Source organism: Syngnathoides biaculeatus, chromosome 6, assembly GCF_019802595.1.
Source record: "Syngnathoides biaculeatus isolate LvHL_M chromosome 6, ASM1980259v1, whole genome shotgun sequence".
Classification (NCBI taxonomy): domain Eukaryota; kingdom Metazoa; phylum Chordata; class Actinopteri; order Syngnathiformes; family Syngnathidae; genus Syngnathoides; species Syngnathoides biaculeatus.
The window spans coordinates 29,070,686-29,092,499 of NC_084645.1; the positions used below are offsets into that span (position 1 = coordinate 29,070,686).

Sequence of the window (21,814 nt, forward strand, 5' to 3'; positions counted from 1 at the left end):
GCTGTCACCATATTTTTTTTTTGCCCATGCCTTTGACACTGACCCCAATAAAGGTGAGAGATTGCCTTTGTCTCGAAGCCTTTCACACAGAGACCCAGCAAAATTGGCGTCCGAGATCTGCCATATATCCATCCATGACTTTCACACAGAGATCCAGCTAAATGGTTGTATCAGAGACATGAAATTTAATGTGCTTTTTAATGTGTATTTTCCCTCAGGATCCGTCCTCAACTGGCACGGGAGAAGATCGAAGGATGCCACATTTGCACATACGTGATGCCCGGCGAGCCTCAAGTCATCTTGGGCAAGGACAAATCCTTCACGTACGACTACGTGTTCGACATGGACTCGCAGCAGGACGCCATATACCAAACTTGCACCGAGAAGCTGATCGAAGGTTGCTTCGAGGGATACAACGCCACAGTCTTTGCTTACGGACAGGCCAGTTGCAGACTATATTACAAACTGTGTCATAGCCTGTAAATGTTATCACATTACCTTTTACACAGAACACAAAAAAGCAGCATGTCGCAACGATATGGCTCAAAGGGCAATAGCCTCTTTCGCACAAAATGTTGAACAATAGTAAAATTACTCCTAGTAAAATTGTTCAGTGAGGTAACATCATGGAAATGAGGCAATAGGCATAATATCTGCCTTGCTAACAAGTCGCTAGTACTTATCGTAGACATGCTAACATTCGTAGGTGGTCATGAATGTTGGATTATAGTAATGTAATATAACCTAGAATTTTTCAAAGACTTCTGGGTGGTGCGCTTGTAAATGTGAAATGACATTGAAAGCATTGCTTTCATTTGGCAGCATTCTCCATAGGCGCATTCTGTGTAGCCTTCCACTCCCAAGCTGCAGGATCCGATTTCCCAAAAGTGCTGAATTTCACGACAAGGGGAAGAGTTGAAGGGTTCACATTTTGCACCGACAATAGTTCGGGGAGAGGTTGTGTCACTGATTTCACCCCCCAACTAATGAGGGGAAAAAAAAAAAGCTTTCACCACTGGAAAATGTTTGTGGTTTAAAATCGTATGTCTCGTGCCTAATTGCCACGATTGCTTTTTTTGGCGTGGGTGGGAGGAGTGATTCTCAGGTGTTTAACTTCACACCCCTGTTCCTGGATCATCAAATAGGCTTCCACGCTGGCGTCTTGCCGCCGCTCTTACAGCTCCGATACTACACCATGAGGTAGAAAAAGTTCCTATCAAATAGTAAATAAAAGGTGGAAAAATACCAGCTTTCATCTGCAGTCTGAAAGTAAAAAAAAATAAATTGATCAAACTTTAATTATAGCACACTTTCCCCGGAATAACATTCAACTCACAGTGCATTATCCATCCATCCGTTTTCTGAGCCGCTTATCCTCACAAAGGTCACGGGGAATGCTGGAGCCGATCCCAGTTGTGAACGGAGCATCCTGAAATGGTTGCCAGCCAATCGCAGGGTACTTCGAGACAAACAGCCGCACTCACAATCACACCTAGGGGCAATTTAGAGTGTCTAATTAATGTTGCATGTTTTTGGGATGTGGGAGGAAACCGGAGTGCCCGGAGAAAACCCACGCCGGCACGGGGAGAACATGCAAACTCCACACGTGGGGGTCCGGGATTGAACCCGGGACCTCAGAACTGTGAGGCAAATGCTTTCCAGCTGCTGCCGTCTAAGTGCATTACAAAATCAAAATTATTCCCCTCTGACCATTCATCCATAGAGATGGATAAATGCACACATTTAAAAATGAGAAAATAATAACACGATGAAGGAAGAATGAAACTCCATCTTAGCGTATCGTCTGCGTCAACAGCAGACAGCAGACCGCGGCCCCAGGACATTGGCTTGGGGCCGCAGTGTAGTCCTGTAGGGGGGAGCCACATATGGCGACTTCGGACAGCATGAGGCAGGGCCGTGGCCACCGTCAACCTCGTCAATTTCGGTTCTCACTGCACAGGGAGAGCTTTCAGAAGAAAAACTTAAAGACAATAAAATAATCATGAACCTACTAAAACAGCATGTACAAATGGAACCTTCAATAAAAGCCTAAGACCGTAAAAATGGCATAAAAGGATAGATAAAAATATCCTTAAATCCTCAGTATAAAATAAGAGAAAAAATAAAATGAAACTGAAGTCCACTCATTGAAAATAAGAATGTATCAGACAGGTCATGTCATTGGTACTGTAACTTTAAAATAAAGATTCTCATCAGATATCATTGGTGGTTGTTTATATTAGCAATTTTTAATGTTCCCGGTCGCTGACATTTTGGGAGTCACATGAGGGGATGTGACGTGTCGTGCTCAACCCGAGGCTTGGTTATGCTCCTACACAGTTACTATCACCGCTGATTACTCAGATTTATCCTCATCTGATGAAGAAACGGAAGTATCGGTTGATCGGGAAGACGGAGGAATATGTCTATACAGATTTGAACCTGTGGCTGTAAATAATGTTGAATATTCGGATGGTTCGTGGACACGTCACATCCGCTCATATGACTCCCAAAATGTCAGCGACTGGGAACATTCAAAATTACCGATATAAACAACCTTAAATGATATCTGATGAAAATCTTCATTTTAAAGTTACAGTACCAATGACATGACCTATCTGATAATGAGTGGATGTCCCCTTTAAAAGCTAAATGAAATATTATTTAAAAGCTTAGTGAAAGACATGGGTCTTGAGCTTGTTCTTAAAAGCAAAAACGTTCTCTGCACCTCTGGGGTGCTCTGGCTCAAAATGCAATTTTTTTTCAGAAATCCCACAAAATCGGTAAGGCATGTCAAATAGTGGTTTGAAAAATGAATGAATATTCAATATTGTGGCACACCCGAGTGAGTAGTTTTAATAATGCGGCTTTAAAACTAATTTATGCAAGGAGAATGCTAATTTATATCCATCCATCCATCTTCTTTGCCGCTTATCCTCACCAGGATCACGGGGAGTGCTTGGAGCCTATCCCAGCTGTCGACGGGCAGGAGGCGGGGTACACCCTGAACTGGTTGCCAGCCAATTGCAGGGCACATCAAGAGAACAGTCGCACTCACAATCCCACCTCGGGGCAAATTAGAGTATCCGATTAATGTTGCGTGTTTTTGGGGTGTGGGAGGAAACCGGAGTGCCCGGAGGAAACCCACCCTGGCACGGGGAGAACATGCAAACTCCACACAGGTGCGGCGGGTATCGAACCCGGTCCTTAGAACTGTGAGGCCAATGCTTTACCAGCTGATCCACCGTTCCACCGCTAATTTTTGTAATTTATGCAATATATTTACTAGAAGCACAAGGAATTACAGTCTTGGCAGACAGCAATAGTCTCTTTCTATTCCAGTTCTTTCTTTGCAACGTGTTGAATTTTGTTTTCTGTCCCGGCCTGCGCAGACTGGTTCGGGCAAGACTTACACCATGGGGACGGGCTTCGACGTCAACATTGCCGACGACGAGCTGGGCATCATTCCCCGCGCCGTCCACCACCTCTTCCGGGGCATCGAGCGGCGCAGGGAGGCGGCCCAGGAACAGGGACGCCCCGCGCCAGAGTTTAAGATCAACGCTCAGTTCTTGGAGGTAACTTGCCTGGCGGCAGCTGTTGTTATGGACACGGGGGTGGGGGGTGGGGGGAGAGGAAGCGGGACAGGGGTTTAGAAGGTGGCGATGGAGGAGTTTAGCGAGGACCCACATCGGGAAACACTTGTGCGGCTCCATCACACTTTTGACAGCGCTCGCATTCCGAAAAAGGCGAGCCGCAACCCGAGCTGTGATAAAACACGGACGACCACAAATCAAACGACACAGCAGAATCAGCAGTACCACCTTTACCTCCACTAAGGCTTCAGCATTTGGTTTGATTTGATAGAGAGGACGCTGACGCTGGAATTTGGAAACTAAATCACGTGGATTTGTTGAAATCTGCAATATATTTCAATTGTGAAGTGAAATAATCCAGGATCAGGGTTAAGAAAGTTCACTTTCTCCGCCAACTGGTTTAAAGTTCAGTTCACAATTCCAAAAATGAACTAGTTGGTAATTAAATTTTTTTGAACTAAGTGTACCGGTTCAAAAATGAATTCATTCATATTTTTCCAACAGGCTATTACCCTCAAAATACTGGCATTTAAAATTTTTTTTCTCCATTATTGCCACATATTCATTTTGTCCACACTCGTAGTCAGCTGCAGCTTTCGCCCGACAATTTCAAAAACATGAAGAAAAATGTTTGAATATATAAAAACAGGACTGTAGTACTTAATATGCAAACAAAAATTCCCAACACACTATGATGGTAAAATGTTAAACTTTGCATTCCCAGTAACTCTGTCTGACTTTTTTTTTTTTACAAAATATTTTTTTCCTCATCTACTCTTACATTATGAAACAAATTGCATTCCATATTTTCACAGTGTGACCATTCTTATACAAATAATACATTTTCTAGTAATCAATTTTTACAGGTATGTATTGTATGTATCTATTATAACAAAAGAATCAAGGAGCATGGCTAATTGTTTCTAGCTTTCTTCCGAGCGCTGCTGACTGAATTCTGTATTGATGAGGTCGCTGCCTCGCTCCAATTTTGAGGTGTGTTTTGTGCTACCGTACAGCTTTACAACGAGGAAGTTCTGGATCTGTTCGATTCGGTGAGGGACGGGAAGCAGAAGTCTCACATCAAGATCCACGAGGACGCCAACGGGGGGATCTACACGGTGGGCGTGACCACGCGCACTGTGTCATCCGAGGCCGAGGTACGACACCCGAGCAGGAACATTTGCAACACTGTTTTCGAGACGTCGCTAATATTCGTTACTTTTAATTCAGATGATGCAGTGCCTGAAGCTGGGGGCTCTGTCTCGCACCACCGCTAGCACGCAGATGAACGTGCAGAGCTCTCGTTCCCACGCCATCTTCACCATCCACCTGTGCCAAGTTCGAGTTTGTGCCTCCTCTGACAATGTGAGTCAAGCGCCATCTTGTGCAAAACTTAACCTCTTGGGGGGGTGGAATAGGCTCAGTGGATCAAGAATAACGGAACCCTCTTTATTGTGAACAGCCCTGTGGTAATCAGATGGTTATGAGGGGGCGGTCCTATCTCATGCAAACATGCTACTGCTCACTATCCAGTATTTCAACCATCCATTTTCTTTGTCGCTTATCCTCACGAGGGTCGCAGTAGTGCTGCAGCCTATCCCAGCTGTCAACAGGCAGGAGGCGGGGTACACCTTTAACAGGTTGCCAGCCAATCGCAGGGCACATCGAGACAATCACACCTAGAGGCAATTTAGAGTGTCCAATTAATGTTGCCTGTTTTGGGGATGTGGGAGGAAACAGCAGCGCCCAGAGAAAAACCCGCGCAGGCACGGGGAGAACATGCAAACGCCACACAGGCGGGTTTGGGATCGAACCCGGGACTTCAGAACTGTGAGGCCAACGCTTTCCAGCTGCCCACCGTTCCCGCCTCCAGTATTTCATATCAAATTAAAATTAATTTGGGTCTTGGCTTTTCAATTTTTAAGTACAACACAAAAATGTGCAGTGAGTACAGAAAGTTTTCAGACCCCATTAAATTTTATATTGCAGCCATTTTCTGAATCATTTCATTTTTTTTTTCCTCATTAATGTACTCACGGCACCCCATATTGACATAAAAAATGGAGCTGTTGAAACTTTCTCAGGTTTTTTATTAAAAAAAGGAAAATTCAAGTATCACACATCTACAAGTATTCAGACACTTTACTGTTTTAGTTTTGATCATCCTTTGGCTTGAAAAATGAAAATGAACATTTCTGAATTCATCATTAATCATACATTTATATTCAAACAACAAATAATTTTGTGAATGAGTCACTTACATTTAATTTCCATAAACATTCAGGTGCCCCAGACTATTTACTAATGTAAATGTATTTAAATATATTGTAAAATGAATACAAAGGGTAAATAAACAAATGTAGTTGTTATCTTGCGAAGCCACGTCGTGTCTGTATTTCCACTCAGACCTGCCACTTCTTTATTCTCTGTCCACGCAGCACGAAGACACCGACGAAGGCGACAATCGGGTCTCCAACGGCAATGGAGACATGGACGAGTACGAGACGCTGAGTGCCAAATTCCACTTCGTGGACCTGGCTGGCTCCGAGAGACTCAAGAGGACTGGCGCCACGGGAGACCGAGCCAAAGAAGGCATTTCCATCAACTGTGGACTGGTGAGTGATTAAAGTGTCGCGCTGACATCTAGTGGGCGACGAATACTATATACATGAACTCAGCTCATAGAAAAATTGATCCTAATGCGTTAGATTATCGTGGGAATAACGGCTGTTAGGCAACACCATGACGTAACATGACCAAAGGACTATTAAAGTATTAAAATGCACATACCTGTGGAATAGTAAAATAAAAAAGTACATAATTATATTTTTTTCATATTACCCTAACATTAACAACACAGACAAAGAATAATCGCCAAAGCATCAACACCATTTATCTAATGCAGGGGTGTCAAACTCATTTTTGTCACGGGCCACATTGTGGTTATGGTTGCCCTAATTATGACTGTAAACCCATAAAAATCTTGAACCTCCTCATCATATTTACACGTGAAATTTATGAACTAGTTTTGGAATCAAAAATCAAGGGTAATGGGGTTGTTTGGTAACACAAAAATGCTTGCAATATCTCAACCTTATCATTTACGATGTAACAATTTGAAAGTTTGGTACAGATTTGAACAAAAATCAAGGAAGTTGATACACATGTTTTGTCTTTACGGGCCGTATCTGGCCCCCGGGCCTTGAGTTTGACACATCTGATCTAATGTATACACTTTTGAACTCCATGTTATTTAAAAAAAAAACTGTATTCAGTCCTGAAATTATTCCACACAAACAAGCTACTGTATCTTCATAATTGATCACATTTTGTGTTTTTTCAAGCTGGCTCTTGGCAACGTCATCAGCGCTTTGGGGGACCGCAGCAAGCGGTCGTCGCACGTGCCTTACCGAGACTCCAAGCTGACCCGACTTCTGCAGGACTCCTTGGGCGGCAACAGGTCAGTGGAGACGCGTTTGTGACGTTGCTTTTCGCCATTAAAAAACACCCTAAAGAGGCATCTTTGTGTCTCAGCCAAACGGTGATGATCGCCTGCATCAGCCCGTCCGACCGCGACTTCATGGAGACGCTCAACACGCTCAAGTACGCCAACCGCGCCCGCAACATCAAGAACAAGGTGATGGTGAACCAGGACAAGGCCAGCCAGCAGATCAGCGCACTCAGGACTGAGATAGCCAGACTGCAGATGGAGCTCATGGAGTACAAGACAGTGAGTATCTGTGGGGGGCGGGATAAAGAGAAAATACAGTGGATACAAAAAGTCTACACACCTCTGTTTTAGTGAAATAAAAAAAAATGAAACCAAGACATATTTTGAAAACATTTCCACCACTGCGACCGATAAACCGTCCCACTCAGGCACTGTCGAGACCAATGTTCCCTCTTAGCTGGGCAACTGCGCATTTGCGCACATGTCGCACACTCTTAGCGCAGAGGAAAACAGATCCAGCACAGTGAATGACGTCTTTTTTTTTTTTTTTTTTTTTTCCTCAAACACGACACTACACTGCCTCTCACAAAGAGTTGCTGCTCGGCCACACCGGGCCACACACTCTACTTCCTAGTTTACCTGATACCGCCCCGCCTCCATTTTAAAGGGGTACACTCATAATTACAAACACTGGGGTATATGAAATTGAATGAGATTTTCTCTTTTTTGAGTAAAAAAAGTCTGGTGTGAAGCCAAAATAGAAAATACAGGATGAGATGGTGTATAATGTCAAATTCCACCTTGGCACAGACGATCCATTGCCCAAAAAATTCTGTATTTTAAATGTAGGAGGCAACACAACATTAACCCTAAAACTGTTTGGGAGCATCATTCAGCTTTCAATGTGCATTCCGAAAGATGTTTTGCGAGCAATAATTCAGTTTTACACCAAGAAAAACAGACGGGGATGTCATTGTGGGTTAAAAAAATAAATGAAACAAAGTTGGAAGCGACATTTCAAATTTATAGTTAATACTTCGCTTGGTATGCGTTTGTATTGTCATGTATTTTTTTTCGTTTGTTGACAATTTCTGTGTAAGTTTGCAAAAACACAAAATTGTTCTTAAAAATGTTCTGATGGGAATGTAATCCGAACCTTTTAATGAGCGATGTAACGTCAATGGATGACACAAAGGGGGCGCTCACGGGCTTAGTGTGTTTGTTCAGACACGTAAAAAAAATAGAGGGAACATTGGTAGAGACCAACCTATTTGTAGATAAACAGTAAAAAGTCAATTTTCCATATTATGTCCCCTTTAAAAGACTAAACTGTGCTGACTGGAGATTTCTCCTGCGCAGGGTAAACGCTTGGCGGGAGAAGACGGCGTGGAGAGCTTCAGTGACATGTTCCACGAGAATGCCATGCTGCAGACGGAGAACAGCAACCTGCGGGTGCGGGTGAAAGCCATGCAGGAAACCATCGACGCCCAGCGGGCTCGACTCACGCAACTGCTCAGCGACCAGGCCAGTCAGGCTCTCGCCAGGGCGGGTACGTTCCAGCAAACACCACAAGAAAACCACATTTTGATTTTTCAGGAGACAAACCCAGAGCAGCTCCGCCTCTGGCTAGCAGACACCGTGGCTAGAAATGAGGCTTTTGGAAGTGCCCAGATAAATAGTTCAACTCCAAGTATACGTCCAACTGTAATCCCAAAACACTTCCTACTTATCGTACATTGCGACTTCATAACAAGGGGTTTACGGATTTGACAATTGAAAAATGCAAGCGTAAAGTGCGAGAAGGCTTGTATTTTGCAGTCCCTATAAGAGCTATTACTGCGTTATTACTGGACATCTTACAACATTTTGACTGTTATACTGTATGTTCATACTGTAATTATTTTAATATATGCTGTGTCTGTACTTTGGGTTGATCGTCCAGCCAAGAGCAATCCAAGCCTCTCTCTGGGTCATCGTGGCAAGTTAAACACCCGGCTTTATCTTTGTGTTGCTTTTGCATCAAAGCAAAGCAAAGCAAATTTATTTGTATAGCGCATTTCCTACCCGAGGTAACGCAATGTGCTTTACATGATTAAAGGCCTTTGAAAACAAGGAGATAAAACATTTAAAATGACATAAAAACAATAAAAATGATCGCTAAAGGCTGCTTCACCATGTTTGCTTTGGACTCTGCGCTCCTCTATTTGACCCGAGTCAGTCGATCTCAAAGAGGTCTACTGGGTTTGTATGTCGCAAGCATTTCTTTCATGTATTCAGGACCTAAATTATTTAGTGATTTATAGACCAGTCGCAGAACTTTCAAATCTATTCCAAAGCTGACTCTAAGCCACTCCAAGGACTTTAAGATTGGAGTTATATGCTCTGACCGCTTTGTTTTGGTCAGAACGCGAGCTGCAGCATTCTGATTGAGCTGCAGCAGTTTAATACTCCATTTATTTTCAGTCCCGATTATCCTCACTCGGGTCTGGGGCGAAGTGTGAGTGTCCCAGTTGACTCTGTGCGAGAGGAGGGGGTACGCCTTTAATTGGTTGCGAGCCAATTGCTGGGCACATAGAGACAGACAACCACCGCACTCACGTCTACAGGCAAACTTTTCAATTAACCTACAGTACATGTTCTTGTGGGATGTGGGTGGAACCGGATTACCTGGAGAAAACCCACACAGGTACGGGGAAAACATGCACACTCGACACGGACAAGTGCAGATTTGAACCTGACTCGTCACAACTGCAAGGCAAATGTACTGACTGCGCTATTAGGGTACAATTGGGTCTCTAATCATGTTTAAACAAGAAATTCACTTTTTTTTTTTCTTGTTCAGGTGAAGGAGGCACGGAGGAAATTGGCAACATGATTCAGAATTACATCAAAGAAATTGAAGATCTCAGGTAAGCACAGAAAGGGACCTGATGCTATTTGTAGCCTTTAGCACAGCCGGTTGTGGCTAGAGAAGGAGCAATTTTTGCACCAAAAAATCCACACAGCATTGACATCATCAAGAGTCCTGTAATAGTTTTTTCCCCCTCAAATTGGTTAAGCAGAATTTGTATATTCATGGTTTAGTTATTCATCTCATTAAACTACTTATTGTAAATATAAATCTAAATAAATATAAATATTTAAATATTATACATATATAAATATAAAACTGTTAGGAATTGGGAAATATATATATATATATTTTTTTTTTTCCCATGAATTAGATTTAATAATGTAAGTTTAAAATTAGCAAGGTCATTTTATTAAAACAATTTCAAAAGAAGAAAAATTTGTAAAAAAAAAAAAAGTGTTCACTTTATGAAATAATTCCCTTTTTTTTTTTTTAGTAGTGTAGTTGTGTTGATTTGGTGCGATATGAATAAAATTGAATAGAAATTGTTTCTCAGGGCCAAGCTTCTGGAGAGCGAGGCTGTGAACGAGAGCCTGCGCAAGAGCCTCTCTCGCGCCTCCAGCCGCCAGGCCTTCTACGGCGGGCCCGGCTCCTTCCCCTCCGCCCCCGAGAAGGAGACGTCTGACATCATCGAGATGGCCAAGAAGGACCTGGAGAAGCTGAAGAAGCGAGAGAAGAAGAAGAAGAAAAGGTAATTGAAGATTGGCTGTTTGGTTGTCACTTTCGCTGTCAGCTGAGACCAGTCAGGCTGAAAATTGTGATTGAACCCGATTTGTGGTCACATCGAGGCAACGCTGCCATCTTGACTTACAATTGCCCCAAGTTACAAACCTTCCGGTTTGAGTTTCTGAGCGAGGTTCAGATGTGCCACTGCTGGAGTGAAGTGGAAAAAATGATGGCGCGGTTGGGGTACGTTAAAGAATATTGAGTTAAAAGTTTGGTCACAGAATAGAATTGAACTCCTAAATCGAGGCTCCACTGTAGTCATTCTGAAGATTGCTGAAGATCCAAGAAAAAAAACAGCAAAGCAGGATGAGTTTGATGCTGACACCTGTTTTGACAGAAGTACCTTGAATATAGTTTCAAAGTGTTCATCTATAACCGTAACCGTGTGCCGTAAGACCCTGGACTCTGGCAAAAGCGGGATTTTTCTCTCATCCTTTCATCCTTCCTTCCTTCCCTGCCTCCCTTACTCCTTCCTTCCTCATTCCTTCCGTCCGTCGGTCCGTCCTCCCTCTCGCCTTTCTTTCTGTTTCTTTTTCTTTTTCATTCTTTCTTTCTTTTTCTTTTTTTTCTTTTCTCTTTTTTTTCTTTATTTTCTTCTTTCTTTTTTTTCTTTCTTTTTGCTTTCTTTCTTACCTTCCTTCTTCACTCCCTCCCTCCCTCCCTCCCTCCTTCCTTCCATCCTCCTTTCCTACCTACCTTTATCCCTCCCTCTCTCCTTTTTTCCTTCCTTCCTTCCTTCCTTCCTTCCTTCCTCTGTCCCTCATTCCTCCCTTCTCTCCTTCCTTCCTTCCTTCCTTGCTTCAACCCTCTCTCCCTCCCTTCTTTCCTTCCTCCCTCCTTCCCTCCCTCCCTCTCTTCCATCCTACCCTCTCTCATCTCTCTTCCCTTTTTGTGTAACCTTTCAACCGACTCTCCTGAAGACTCCAGCAGCTATTGGAGGAGCGAGAGAGGAGGGAGGAGGAGGAGGAGGAGGTGGTGGAGGAGGTTGTCATCAGGTTTGTTGGCTTCCCCCCTCCTGCTGCCCCTTTGGCTACTCACTTTTGTGCTCATCGTCGTCATCATGAAACCCGAGCCTCCATCTTGCTTGTAGTTTGCCCATCATTAATGCTGCTTGTTTTTCTCATCTCAAAAGTTATTTTGGTTCTTATGATTTTGTTTTGCTGAACCTGAAACACCTCCAAGTGTTTTGGGAAAAAATAAATAAAATATTGGTAACCAACTTAAGTAACTATTGGTATGCATTGGCACCCTTTTCTTTTCTACTTTGACGCACTGTACTTTTCACCAACAAGTTAGTGACATTAATCATCACTCACTATTCAAAACATTAGGTACACCGGATTAATGATAACCAACAGAGCTATGTATTTTATATATTTTGTACTATTTCACAATATGTACATATTTTGGTCTTCAGAGTTTTACATTGTTTTTTTTTTTTTTCATATTTGAGTATATTCACATAGTTTTCTGGTGAACGTCTTTGTTTAAATATTTGCTTAATGTTGGCTCTTCTGACATTGTGCAAGTGTACCTAATGTTATTTGACCACTGGCAAACCCCTGACCTGCTCCTCATCCTACATGTCACATAATGATTAATACTGAGAATTGTGATCATTTTGGTCATTATAATCATTTCTTTTAAAGTTAAAATGACATCTTCGTTTTTACCAACAAATGCTAATGTCATACACCACTTAAATTTGACTTTGTTTCAAAATATTTTTGTCTTTATATCTTGGGTATTTTCTTTCTAATATATTTGTGAAAATGAATTTTTTTTTGTCCAATGTTATTTTTGTTTTACTTTTTATTTATCAAACTTCTAATTTTTTCCCTGTTTTGTATTGATTTCCCTGAGTATTTGACTATATTTAAATGTCTTTTTATTTATATTTTCTCGTACTTTTTTCTATTGTCTTTTTATATTTAATATTTTTGTAAAAATATTTATACTATTGTATGCATAGCATTTATTTTTACCCCCATTATTTTTTGCATGAATATATTCAAATATATGTACCGTTTTTTTTTTTTTTTTCAACATTTTGAGCATTATTGTTACACTACTCAAGTGTACCTAATGGTTTGACTTGTGCCACTTCCCAATAACAAATCCCAGATGTAGCTTTTATTTTTACACTTTGTGAGTAATACTGATCATTTTGCTCACTATATCCTTTCAATAATGGTTTAACTTTCACCTACAAGTTGCCTTTACAATGATGGCTAGAATTTCAGATGTCAGAACTGAGCATTATCATTATGACGGCAGACATGGGTGTACTTGAGCTTGTAGCCAACAGGTATACAGTACTGTGTGTACTGTGTGGTGTGTGGCTGCTGTAAACAACTGAAGCTAAGATACCGTAATTTCCGGCCAACAGAGCGCACCTGATTATAAGCCTCACTCACTACATTTGTAAAGGAAATACCATTTGGTGCATACATAAGCCGCACCTGTGTAAAAGCCGCAAGTGCACACATTGAAACACGAGATATTTACAAAGAAAGACGATGCACAGAAAGAGTTTTCAAAGTTTTAATAACATAGCAACAAAGCGGTAGCATGAACAGGCCTGGTAAAAAACAAAACAAAAAAACATACCGGTAAAAAAACAAAAACCGCCGCGGCAGCTACACGTTAGCAACACGGTAGCACAGCACTAACAGAGCCAGTTAAAAAAAAAAACACACACCTAAATCACTGAGACACAGAAGTAACACAGCAGAAACACGCTAGCACAGCGCTAACAGGGCTGAGGAAAAAAAAAAAAAACATACCGGTAAAACCCACTAAGACATGGCAGTAACACGGGAGCAACTTGCTAGCGCAGTGGTAACAAGCTGAGTTGAAAAAAGAAAAACGTAAAGGTAAAGGTCACTTCCTCGGCACATATATTCCACAGGTCTCACTCTTACCTTTTCTGCTCGGATGCCCCCTTACGGCCGTTAGAAAAAATGCACAAATTAGCCGCATCACCGCATAAGACGGTTGAAAGCGTGTGGAAAAAAAGTCGTGGCTTATAGGCCGGAAATTACAGTAATTTGCTAAAAAGACTGTAATTGTCCTCTCATAGCAAGGGCCCAATGTGTGTTTTTTGCCTTGATAATATTGATGATGATGTCGAAAGAATGGAGTTATCTTATAAACTAATAAATGAGTGGTTGCATTTTTCAGTGTGTGCAAGGAGGACATTCCCGACAACGAGCAGGAGAAGAACAGCGACAAGGAGAATAACATCGAGCGAGCCGGCGATGACGCCGACATGGTGAGATGCCCCAAATAAACACATTGTCTTGAAAATAATAAATAAATGAATAAAATAGTGTACAGTACAGTGTACATTGTCTAAAATAAACTACAGTGCAGCCTCAGTTCTCGAACGTCCCCGTTCTCGAACAAGTCGGTTTTCGAATGAAAATTGAGATTTTTTTTTTTTTTGCTTACGTTTTCAAACAAAAATCGGTACTCGAACGCCTCCAACAAAACCTGGAAATAACATAATGCATGCGCCTCAACCAGTTGACCCACACACAACATGCTTTGCAATTCGAACCCCCCCCCCCCCCCCCCGAAAAAAACGGAAATAACTTGACGCGCGTGGTGCAACGGCGCACTTATTATTCTGTGAGGCTGAAGGCAAGAAGGATGTCCCAAGTGCTGATCTCAAAGATATCTTTGCCTAATAAAACAAAATCCATAAGTTTGTCGAACTTCATCACCCCAATAAACCCGAATGTAGCAAGCACTGCAAAATTTTAATGTTGTGATGAGCAACTTCAGAAAAGTGCTTAAAAGATGGTCGAAACATATGACAATTAATTCTTTGTGAAAAGGAGGCGAGTCACCCCCTGTTTTCATGTTGGTGTTAACTTTTTGTAAAAAAAAAAAAAAAAAAGCTTTTTTTCCCCATCATTATTGCTTGTTTAAAGTTATTCTGCACTTTTGTTAATAAAAAGTTTACAAGGCTAGGGGCCGAGTTGCTACAGATACGCCAATGCACTCCCAGGCTAGTTTACTCTACTACCAAAGCATACATTTTAAGCAAAAAATAAATGTTTCTTAAAATATTTTATTATATAAAGTATTTAAACTATACATGTGTTTTTATTATTTTTTACTACGGCTTATTATCAGGAAAAGCTTAAAAAAGGCTATAAAAAGCATGACTTTCTGAAGCTTGGAACGCATTATATATTTTTCCATTCATTGTAATGGGAAACATCAATTTGGTTTTCGAACAAATCACTTCTCGAACCACTTTCTGGAACTGATTGTGGTTGAGAACCGAGGCTGTAGTGGATATGAAATGAAACTAAATCGACAAACGTGAAAATATCGAAAACCTGATGACTCATCACCCGGAAGGATGCACAGGAGGTGAGTGAGCATGATGAAGGCGAGGAAGAGGATGAAGAGGAGGATGAAGACATGGAGGTTGAGGACAGCTCAGACGATTCTGACTCGGAGTCGGACGAAAAAGGTGAGAGTAGTCACGCGGCGTCAAATACATACAGTACCAGGGCATACCACGGCGTCAACGTACCGAACCATAAGCCCGTTTCAGCGAAGCCAAATCTCTTCTATTGACCTCTGGGTCGGGTTTTCCCCCTCAGAGAACTTCCAGGCAGACCTGGCAAACATCACCTGCGAGATCGCCATCAAGCAGAAGCTGATCGACGAGCTGGAGAACAGCCAGCGCCGCCTGCACACGCTCAAGCAGCAGTACGAGCAAAAGCTGATGATGCTGCAGTGCAAGATCCGGGACACGCAGCTGGAGCGAGACCGGGTCCTCCAGAACATGAGTAAGGTCCCATTCGACGTGAACCTGTGTTGAGAGTTCATTTTCCCTACGAACCACGGTAGTTCAAAGTCCATTCTCAAAATATTCAGACACTGTGGAAAGCGGCTCAGACGACAAGGCCCGCAAAATCAAGACGGAGTACGAGAGGAAACTGAGCGTGATGAACAAGGAGCTGCAGAAGCTCCAGTCGGCCCAGAAGGAGCACGCCCGCCTGCTCAAGAACCAGTCGCAGTACGAAAAGCAGCTCCGCAAGCTCCAGACGGACGTGGCCGAGATGAAAAAGACTAAGGTACGCTAGAACCTCCGTAAATTGGAACAAAATGGTTGAGAATTTCCCTCCAGGAAAAAAAAAAAAAAAATCACTTCAAATAAATGTGACCGTTGTTTACTTTTATTTGTGTCACACACTCACACACAAAAGGTGAAAAACTGTTTTAGACAAAGCCCAAATCCAATGAAGTTCGGAACTTGTCAAATGTAAATACCGTAATTTCCGGCCTACAAGCCGCGACTTTTTTCACACGCTTTAAACCCTGCGGTTTATGCAGTGATGCGGCAAATTTGTGGATTGTTTTTCTAATGGCCGCAAGGGGGCACTCAAGCGGAAAAGTTGAGCGTGAGATCGGTGAAATATATGTGCCGAGGAAGTGAATTTTACCGGCCGTGTTAGCGCGCTAGCGTGTCTCTGCTGTGTTACTGGCGTGTCTCAGTGATATTTACCGATAAGTTTTATTTTAAACGGCCCTGTTAGCGTTACCGCTAGTTTGAACATTGTCTTTTTTTGTATATAAAAATGAAGACAGGTTTATAAACAGTTCACAAATCGTTTTTATTTACGTTTTGCACAATATACCAACTTACTTCGAATTTAGGTTTGGAGTTGTGGCCCCTCCCAAATGCTTTAAATATATTAAATATTAATGAAACATATATGGAATAGAAAAAAATGTCTGTGTACATCCAATTCGATGTTACCAACTGTTTTTGTATTCTAATAAAAACTAATTCTTGACAAGGTTTTATTTCTTTTCATTAATTATCTTAAATCCTTTTTATTTTTTCCTCGTTTGTTTTTATTTTTTTAACAACTAACACCTTAATTTCCACACTGAAGATCAATAAAGGCTATTCGATCAATAATACATTATAAAATTTAGAATGAGGGGGATTTATTGTTCAAATAGATTATATTACATATGTCATATTGACATTGTTGGCCATTGAGCTCACCGGTGGACTAGAATAAAGTAAAACTACTTACCCTTTGGTGACAATGTTTCAAGTTATTTTATCATTTTTAACTGGCCACAGTAATGTGTAGAATAAAATAAAATAAAGAAATAAAAATTGAAAAAAATAAATCTACTCACCCTTTGACCTTTGCAACGGTGAGGTCTGATCATTTCCAGCTATTGACATCCGTACGTATAATTAAATTACATAATGATCCCAGAAAATTCTAATACTAAACTTTAATGCAATCTTTGTATTCATTTATTTTTCTATATGTAGATTATTGACCACTATATTCTGTTGTTGTATTCAATAGATAAAAACAATGACACAGATAAAAGCCAGAGGAAACGATTTTGAATCTGACCTGCATGTTATTCTTGTTTTAGGTTCGCCTCATGAAACAGATGAAGGAGCAGCAGGAGAAGAACCGCATGAACGAGTCCCGGCGAAACCGGGAGATCGCCTCCTTGAAGAAGGACCAACGCAAACAGGAGGTCAGTGAACGCCTCATGGTGGTCATTTTCTTTGGATGCACTGTTGATGAATAGCTGCCCCCCCCCCTACTTCAGCATCAACTGAAGCTGCTGGAGGCTCAGAAGAGGCAGCAAGAACTCATCCTCAGGAGGAAGACAGAGGAGGTTGGTTTTAGCAACTTTTTGTATTTTTTGGTCTATATTTTCGGGGAATGCAGGGTTAAATTCTCTTCCGTATGTTTGGTCAGGTGACAGCTCTGAGACGGCAGGCCAGGCCCACCTCGGGGAAGGTCGTTCGAAAGGTCAATGTACCAGATCCCAACCAGGATTCAGCCCACCGTTCCCTGTCTGGACGCATGTACTCTGGACACACCGCTGGCAATGGCACGAGGTACAACTCCTTTAGCGACATTTTCTGAAGTACCGTAATTTCCGGCCTATAAGCCGCGACTTTTTTCACACGCTTTCAACCCTGTGGCTCATGCGGTGATGCGGCTAATTTGTGCATTTTTTTCCTAACGGCCGTAAGGGGCCACTCGAGAGGAAAAGGTAAGAGTGAGATCAGTGGAATATATGTGCCGAGGAAGTGACTTTTACCGGGGTATGTTTTTTTTTTTTTTTTTTTTTTTTTTTTTTTACCAGCCCTGTTCATACTACCGTATTGGTGCTATGTTAAGCTAAGCTAAGTTATTCAAATTTAGAAAACTCTTTCTGTGTACCATCTTTGTAAATATCGCGTGTTACAATGTGGGCACTTGCGGCTTTTACACAGGTGGGGCTTATGTATGTACCAAATAGTATTTCCTTTACAAATGTACTGGGTGAGGCTTATAAGCAGGTGCGCTCCGTTGGCCGGAAATTACGGTCATTAATTTTTCAGTGAAACATAACATCGTGTGTGGGCGGAGCATGTTAGCAAAGTTTAATGATTTGCCATTAAACTCCATTTACTTGGCTGCTCTGGGTCAGAGCCGTCCAATGACATTTGCTGTCCTGTGATGCAGAATGAATAAAGAATGTTTGAAAGCAGACATATCCACGGCCCTATGCGTGCAGGTCCTCCCCCAGGCGCGCCGTCGGCCTTTACTCCACCCGGATGGCCCGCAACAAGTGGCAGTCTCTGGAGCGGCGCATCTCTGACGTCATCATGCAGAGGATGACCATCTCCAACATGGAGAATGACATGAACCGCCTACTGAAGGTAAGATATTTTACAATGTTAGAAAAGGGTATTTTGGAGAAAAATAGCCCATGTTGATGTCGTTTTTCATGGTTTTTTTTGTTGGGGGAAAATATTTTTGGGGGGTGAAAAAAATCCAATCCAAACAAAAGTGTTTTATTTGTCTTATTATGTACAGTATGTCTTATTAAAGTCGTTATTACAAGATTCAAGTTCAAATCAATTATAACAGGAAATACTCTTTGGTATATTCGTTACCACACCTATATAATGTTTTAAAATAAAATTACACGTTTTTATTGGCGCCAAAATCAGAGCAGATGTCTCAATACATTTGCCCATGTTTTGCATCTTAAATGCCGTTTCTCAAACAAAATACTTGCTCGGTGCACAGTTGGCGAAAATAATGTACAAAAATGCTTCCCATATTTTTTTTTAAAGTACAACTGACACATAACCATGATTTTTAGTACGTTTTAAACTAAAAAAAAAAAAGGCAGCCCGAATCGATCTATCCGTTTTTTCACCACACGTCGTGATGTTGTCATAAATGGATTTTTGTATCTGCCGCCATGAAAATCCTCTCGAAGCATCGTTTTGGAGAAGAAGCAGGAAGTGACGTTATTTGCAGACGTCCACTCAGGCGGGTTCGTGTGTTTCTACCAGTTTTACTTGCGATAAGGTAGCTCTTTGTTCCTTCGTGTTAGCCTAAATGCCGGCTCGTTGTATTGCTGGATATTGCTCGAACGCTCGGGAGGGTGAATTCACTCTTCACTCGTTTCCAAAAGACCCGATTCGTTGTGAAAAATGAATTGCAGGACGAAGTGCTCTGTGGGTTCCAAATGACAGGCAGGTGTGTATAGAGCTATAAAAACATAATAGTTGGGGGAGGGACGATGGCGTCAACAGCATTGTTCATCGCCGTCGCGGAGGTGGATCGGGCGGGGAAGTGGTTTGGTCGTGCATGGGTCCTCCTGAGTACGCTACTTAATGTCATACATACTGTCGAGAAGTCTGTTGTTAGTTAGAAGTGATCCACATATCATCTAAATATGGCTTGAAACGATAGGGTAATATTGCCCCGGTCACTTCACTCGATTGTGAGATGTTCTTCGAAAAGAGCTTCCGTGTCAGAAGGGGCGTCGTAAAAATCCGAAAATCTCTGTGGTTCCTCTCTCATAGCAGGTGTCACCACGTGTTTTCAATGGTGACATTCCCAGTGTGACATCTGTAAGTACTTGTGATATAGCAGGGTGTTCAAATACTTATTTTCTTCACTGTATATTTAGCTCATCTAATCAGAGAACAATTTGGCTGAACCAATCAGAGGATGGGAAGGAAACAGGATCGGGTCTGATGGCCCACAGCGCTCATAACTGGTCAAGCGGGACGCTTTCTCTAAACTGGTCAAGTGTCTTCTTTCCATAGCAACGCGAGGAGCTGACCAAACGCAAGGAGAAGGTGGTGAAGAAGCGAGAGCGACTGTTCAGAGAAGGCTCCGAGGCGGAGAAGGCGGTGAGCCCGCTCAACGAGGAAGCGGACGCGCTGGCCGCCAACATCGACTACATCAACGACAGCATTGCCGACTGTCAGGCCAACATCATGCAGATGGAGGAGACCAAGGTGAGAAACTGCAATCGACGGACGGTGAGACGGTGGGAAATGTCGCTCATCGAGGTTTTTGTCGGCGTCCAGGAGGAAGGCGACACGGCCGACGTCTCTGCTGTGATTGGAACCTGCACCCTGGCAGAGGCTCGTTTCCTGCTGGATCACTTCATGTCCATGGCTATAAATAAGGTATGGACCGTAATTTCTGGCATACAGAGTGCACCTGGTTATAAGCCTCACTCAGTACATTTGTCAAGGAAATACCATCTGGTACATACGTAAGATGCACCTGTGTAAAAGCCGCAAGAAAGACGGTACACAGGAAGTGTTTTCAACGTTTTAATACCTTAGCTTAGCTTAACATAGCAACAACAGGGTTGCACAAACAGGGCTGGTTTAAAAAAAAAAAAAAAAAAGTAAAAAAAAACAAACAGCTGCAACAGGTGGACAGTAGCAACACACTAGGACAGCACTAACAGGGCTGGTTGAGGAAAAAACATACCTAAATCACTTAGACGTAGCAGCAACACGCTGCGCAGTGCTAACGATAGCGCGGCGCTAACAGGGCCAGTTAAAAAAAAAAAAAAAACATGCTGGTAAAAGTCACTTCCTCGGCACATATATTCCACCGGTGTCACGGTTATCTTTTCCACTCGAGTGCACCCTTGCGAACGTTAGAAAAAAATGCACAAATCAGCCGTATCACCGCATAAACCGCAGGGTTGAAAACGTGTAATAAAAGTTGTCGGATTTGGATTTGATTGTTTTCTCAAATACCACTTTGTACCTCACCGGGGCAGTGTTGAGTCAAGCAAATTCGCCACCTAGCTCGTTAGCTGCCCAACGTTTTCCTGTTCTGCATACAAAATGGAGAATGACCACTACTTGGCCACCTGGCTTTCATTAAAGAATAACCATGTTTGTTTATTTAAATTGATAAACATTTTTTTTCTCAGTTTTTCAATCTTTTTAATCATGTAAAGCTCGTCGGGTTTCCTTGTGTATGAAACGTAGCTCGTTAGCCATCTAGCTTTATGTTCCCAGGTTCCAATAGATGTGAACCTCCGTCTGTGTTTGTGCGTCAGGGTCTGCAGGCGGCCCAGAAGGAGTCCCAGGTGAAGGTGATGGAGGGCCGCCTGAAGCAAACGGAGATCACCAGCGCCACTCAGAACCAGCTGCTCTTCCACATGCTCAAAGAGAAAGCTGAGTTCAACCCAGAGCTGGACGCGTTGCTCGGCAACGCCCTTCAAGGTAGACGACGACGACGACGGAGTTTTCAGTGTTGCCTTTTCATGTTTGTCGCATGACTTGTTCAGTTTCCCTTTGCCTGCTGCTGAATACAACTGGTTCCAATTTAGTATTTTTGGAAAAAGTGTTGTGACACCAACTTCTGATGAATATGTGGCCTGTGCCAATACTTTTGTTCATGTACCACACAGCTGAATCCCAGCTGCACAGCAACTGTTGACCTATAAAGGGCTCTAAAACTGTGACTTGTGGTATACCACTTCTGGTTCATTGATTGATAACAACATAGTGAAGTCATATTTATGATGACAATTTGTTAGTTTTTGTGTGTGTGTGTTTTTTTTAATACTTTTACAGAATAAGTTTATTTCAAAAGTTAGGTCACAGAGGGAAGAATTTTTTTCACTTTGGCAAAACACGGATTATAATGTGGATTTAAGGAATGAGTTGTGTATGTAGTTAAAGTCCAGATTCAAGTAAAACAGGCCTGAGGTACGGCTAATTAAAGCATAAGTCAAATTTTTTACTACAATACACCTACACATATTATCATATATATTCATACACACATTATCTGT

General features: G+C 42.1%; 1 protein-coding gene across 6 annotated transcripts in view; it reads left to right on the top strand.

The window, feature by feature from the left end:
• kif21a (kinesin family member 21A) overlaps positions 1-21,814 on the top strand; it is a 50,808-nt gene that overhangs the window by 15,001 nt on the left and 13,993 nt on the right. For all 6 annotated transcript variants that reach the window (XR_009795339.1, XM_061822365.1, XM_061822367.1 and 3 more), the window contains exons 2-22: positions 219-441; positions 3,393-3,575; positions 4,610-4,750; positions 4,824-4,958; positions 6,032-6,208; positions 6,938-7,053; positions 7,128-7,323; positions 8,404-8,593; positions 9,887-9,953; positions 10,452-10,646; positions 13,865-13,955; positions 15,056-15,170; positions 15,304-15,492; positions 15,581-15,780; positions 17,114-17,221; positions 17,297-17,365; positions 17,449-17,591; positions 18,257-18,401; positions 19,809-20,003; positions 20,076-20,177; positions 21,074-21,239. Coding sequence is in view for 5 of the 6 variants with exons in the window: in XM_061822365.1 (XP_061678349.1) it covers positions 219-441; positions 3,393-3,575; positions 4,610-4,750; positions 4,824-4,958; positions 6,032-6,208; positions 6,938-7,053; positions 7,128-7,323; positions 8,404-8,593; positions 9,887-9,953; positions 10,452-10,646; positions 13,865-13,955; positions 15,056-15,170; positions 15,304-15,492; positions 15,581-15,780; positions 17,114-17,221; positions 17,297-17,365; positions 17,449-17,591; positions 18,257-18,401; positions 19,809-20,003; positions 20,076-20,177; positions 21,074-21,239 (3,146 nt within the window). In the remaining variant the exon portion in view is untranslated. The remainder of the gene's footprint in view (positions 1-218; positions 442-3,392; positions 3,576-4,609; positions 4,751-4,823; positions 4,959-6,031; positions 6,209-6,937; positions 7,054-7,127; positions 7,324-8,403; positions 8,594-9,886; positions 9,954-10,451; positions 10,647-13,864; positions 13,956-15,055; positions 15,171-15,303; positions 15,493-15,580; positions 15,781-17,113; positions 17,222-17,296; positions 17,366-17,448; positions 17,592-18,256; positions 18,402-19,808; positions 20,004-20,075; positions 20,178-21,073; positions 21,240-21,814) is intronic.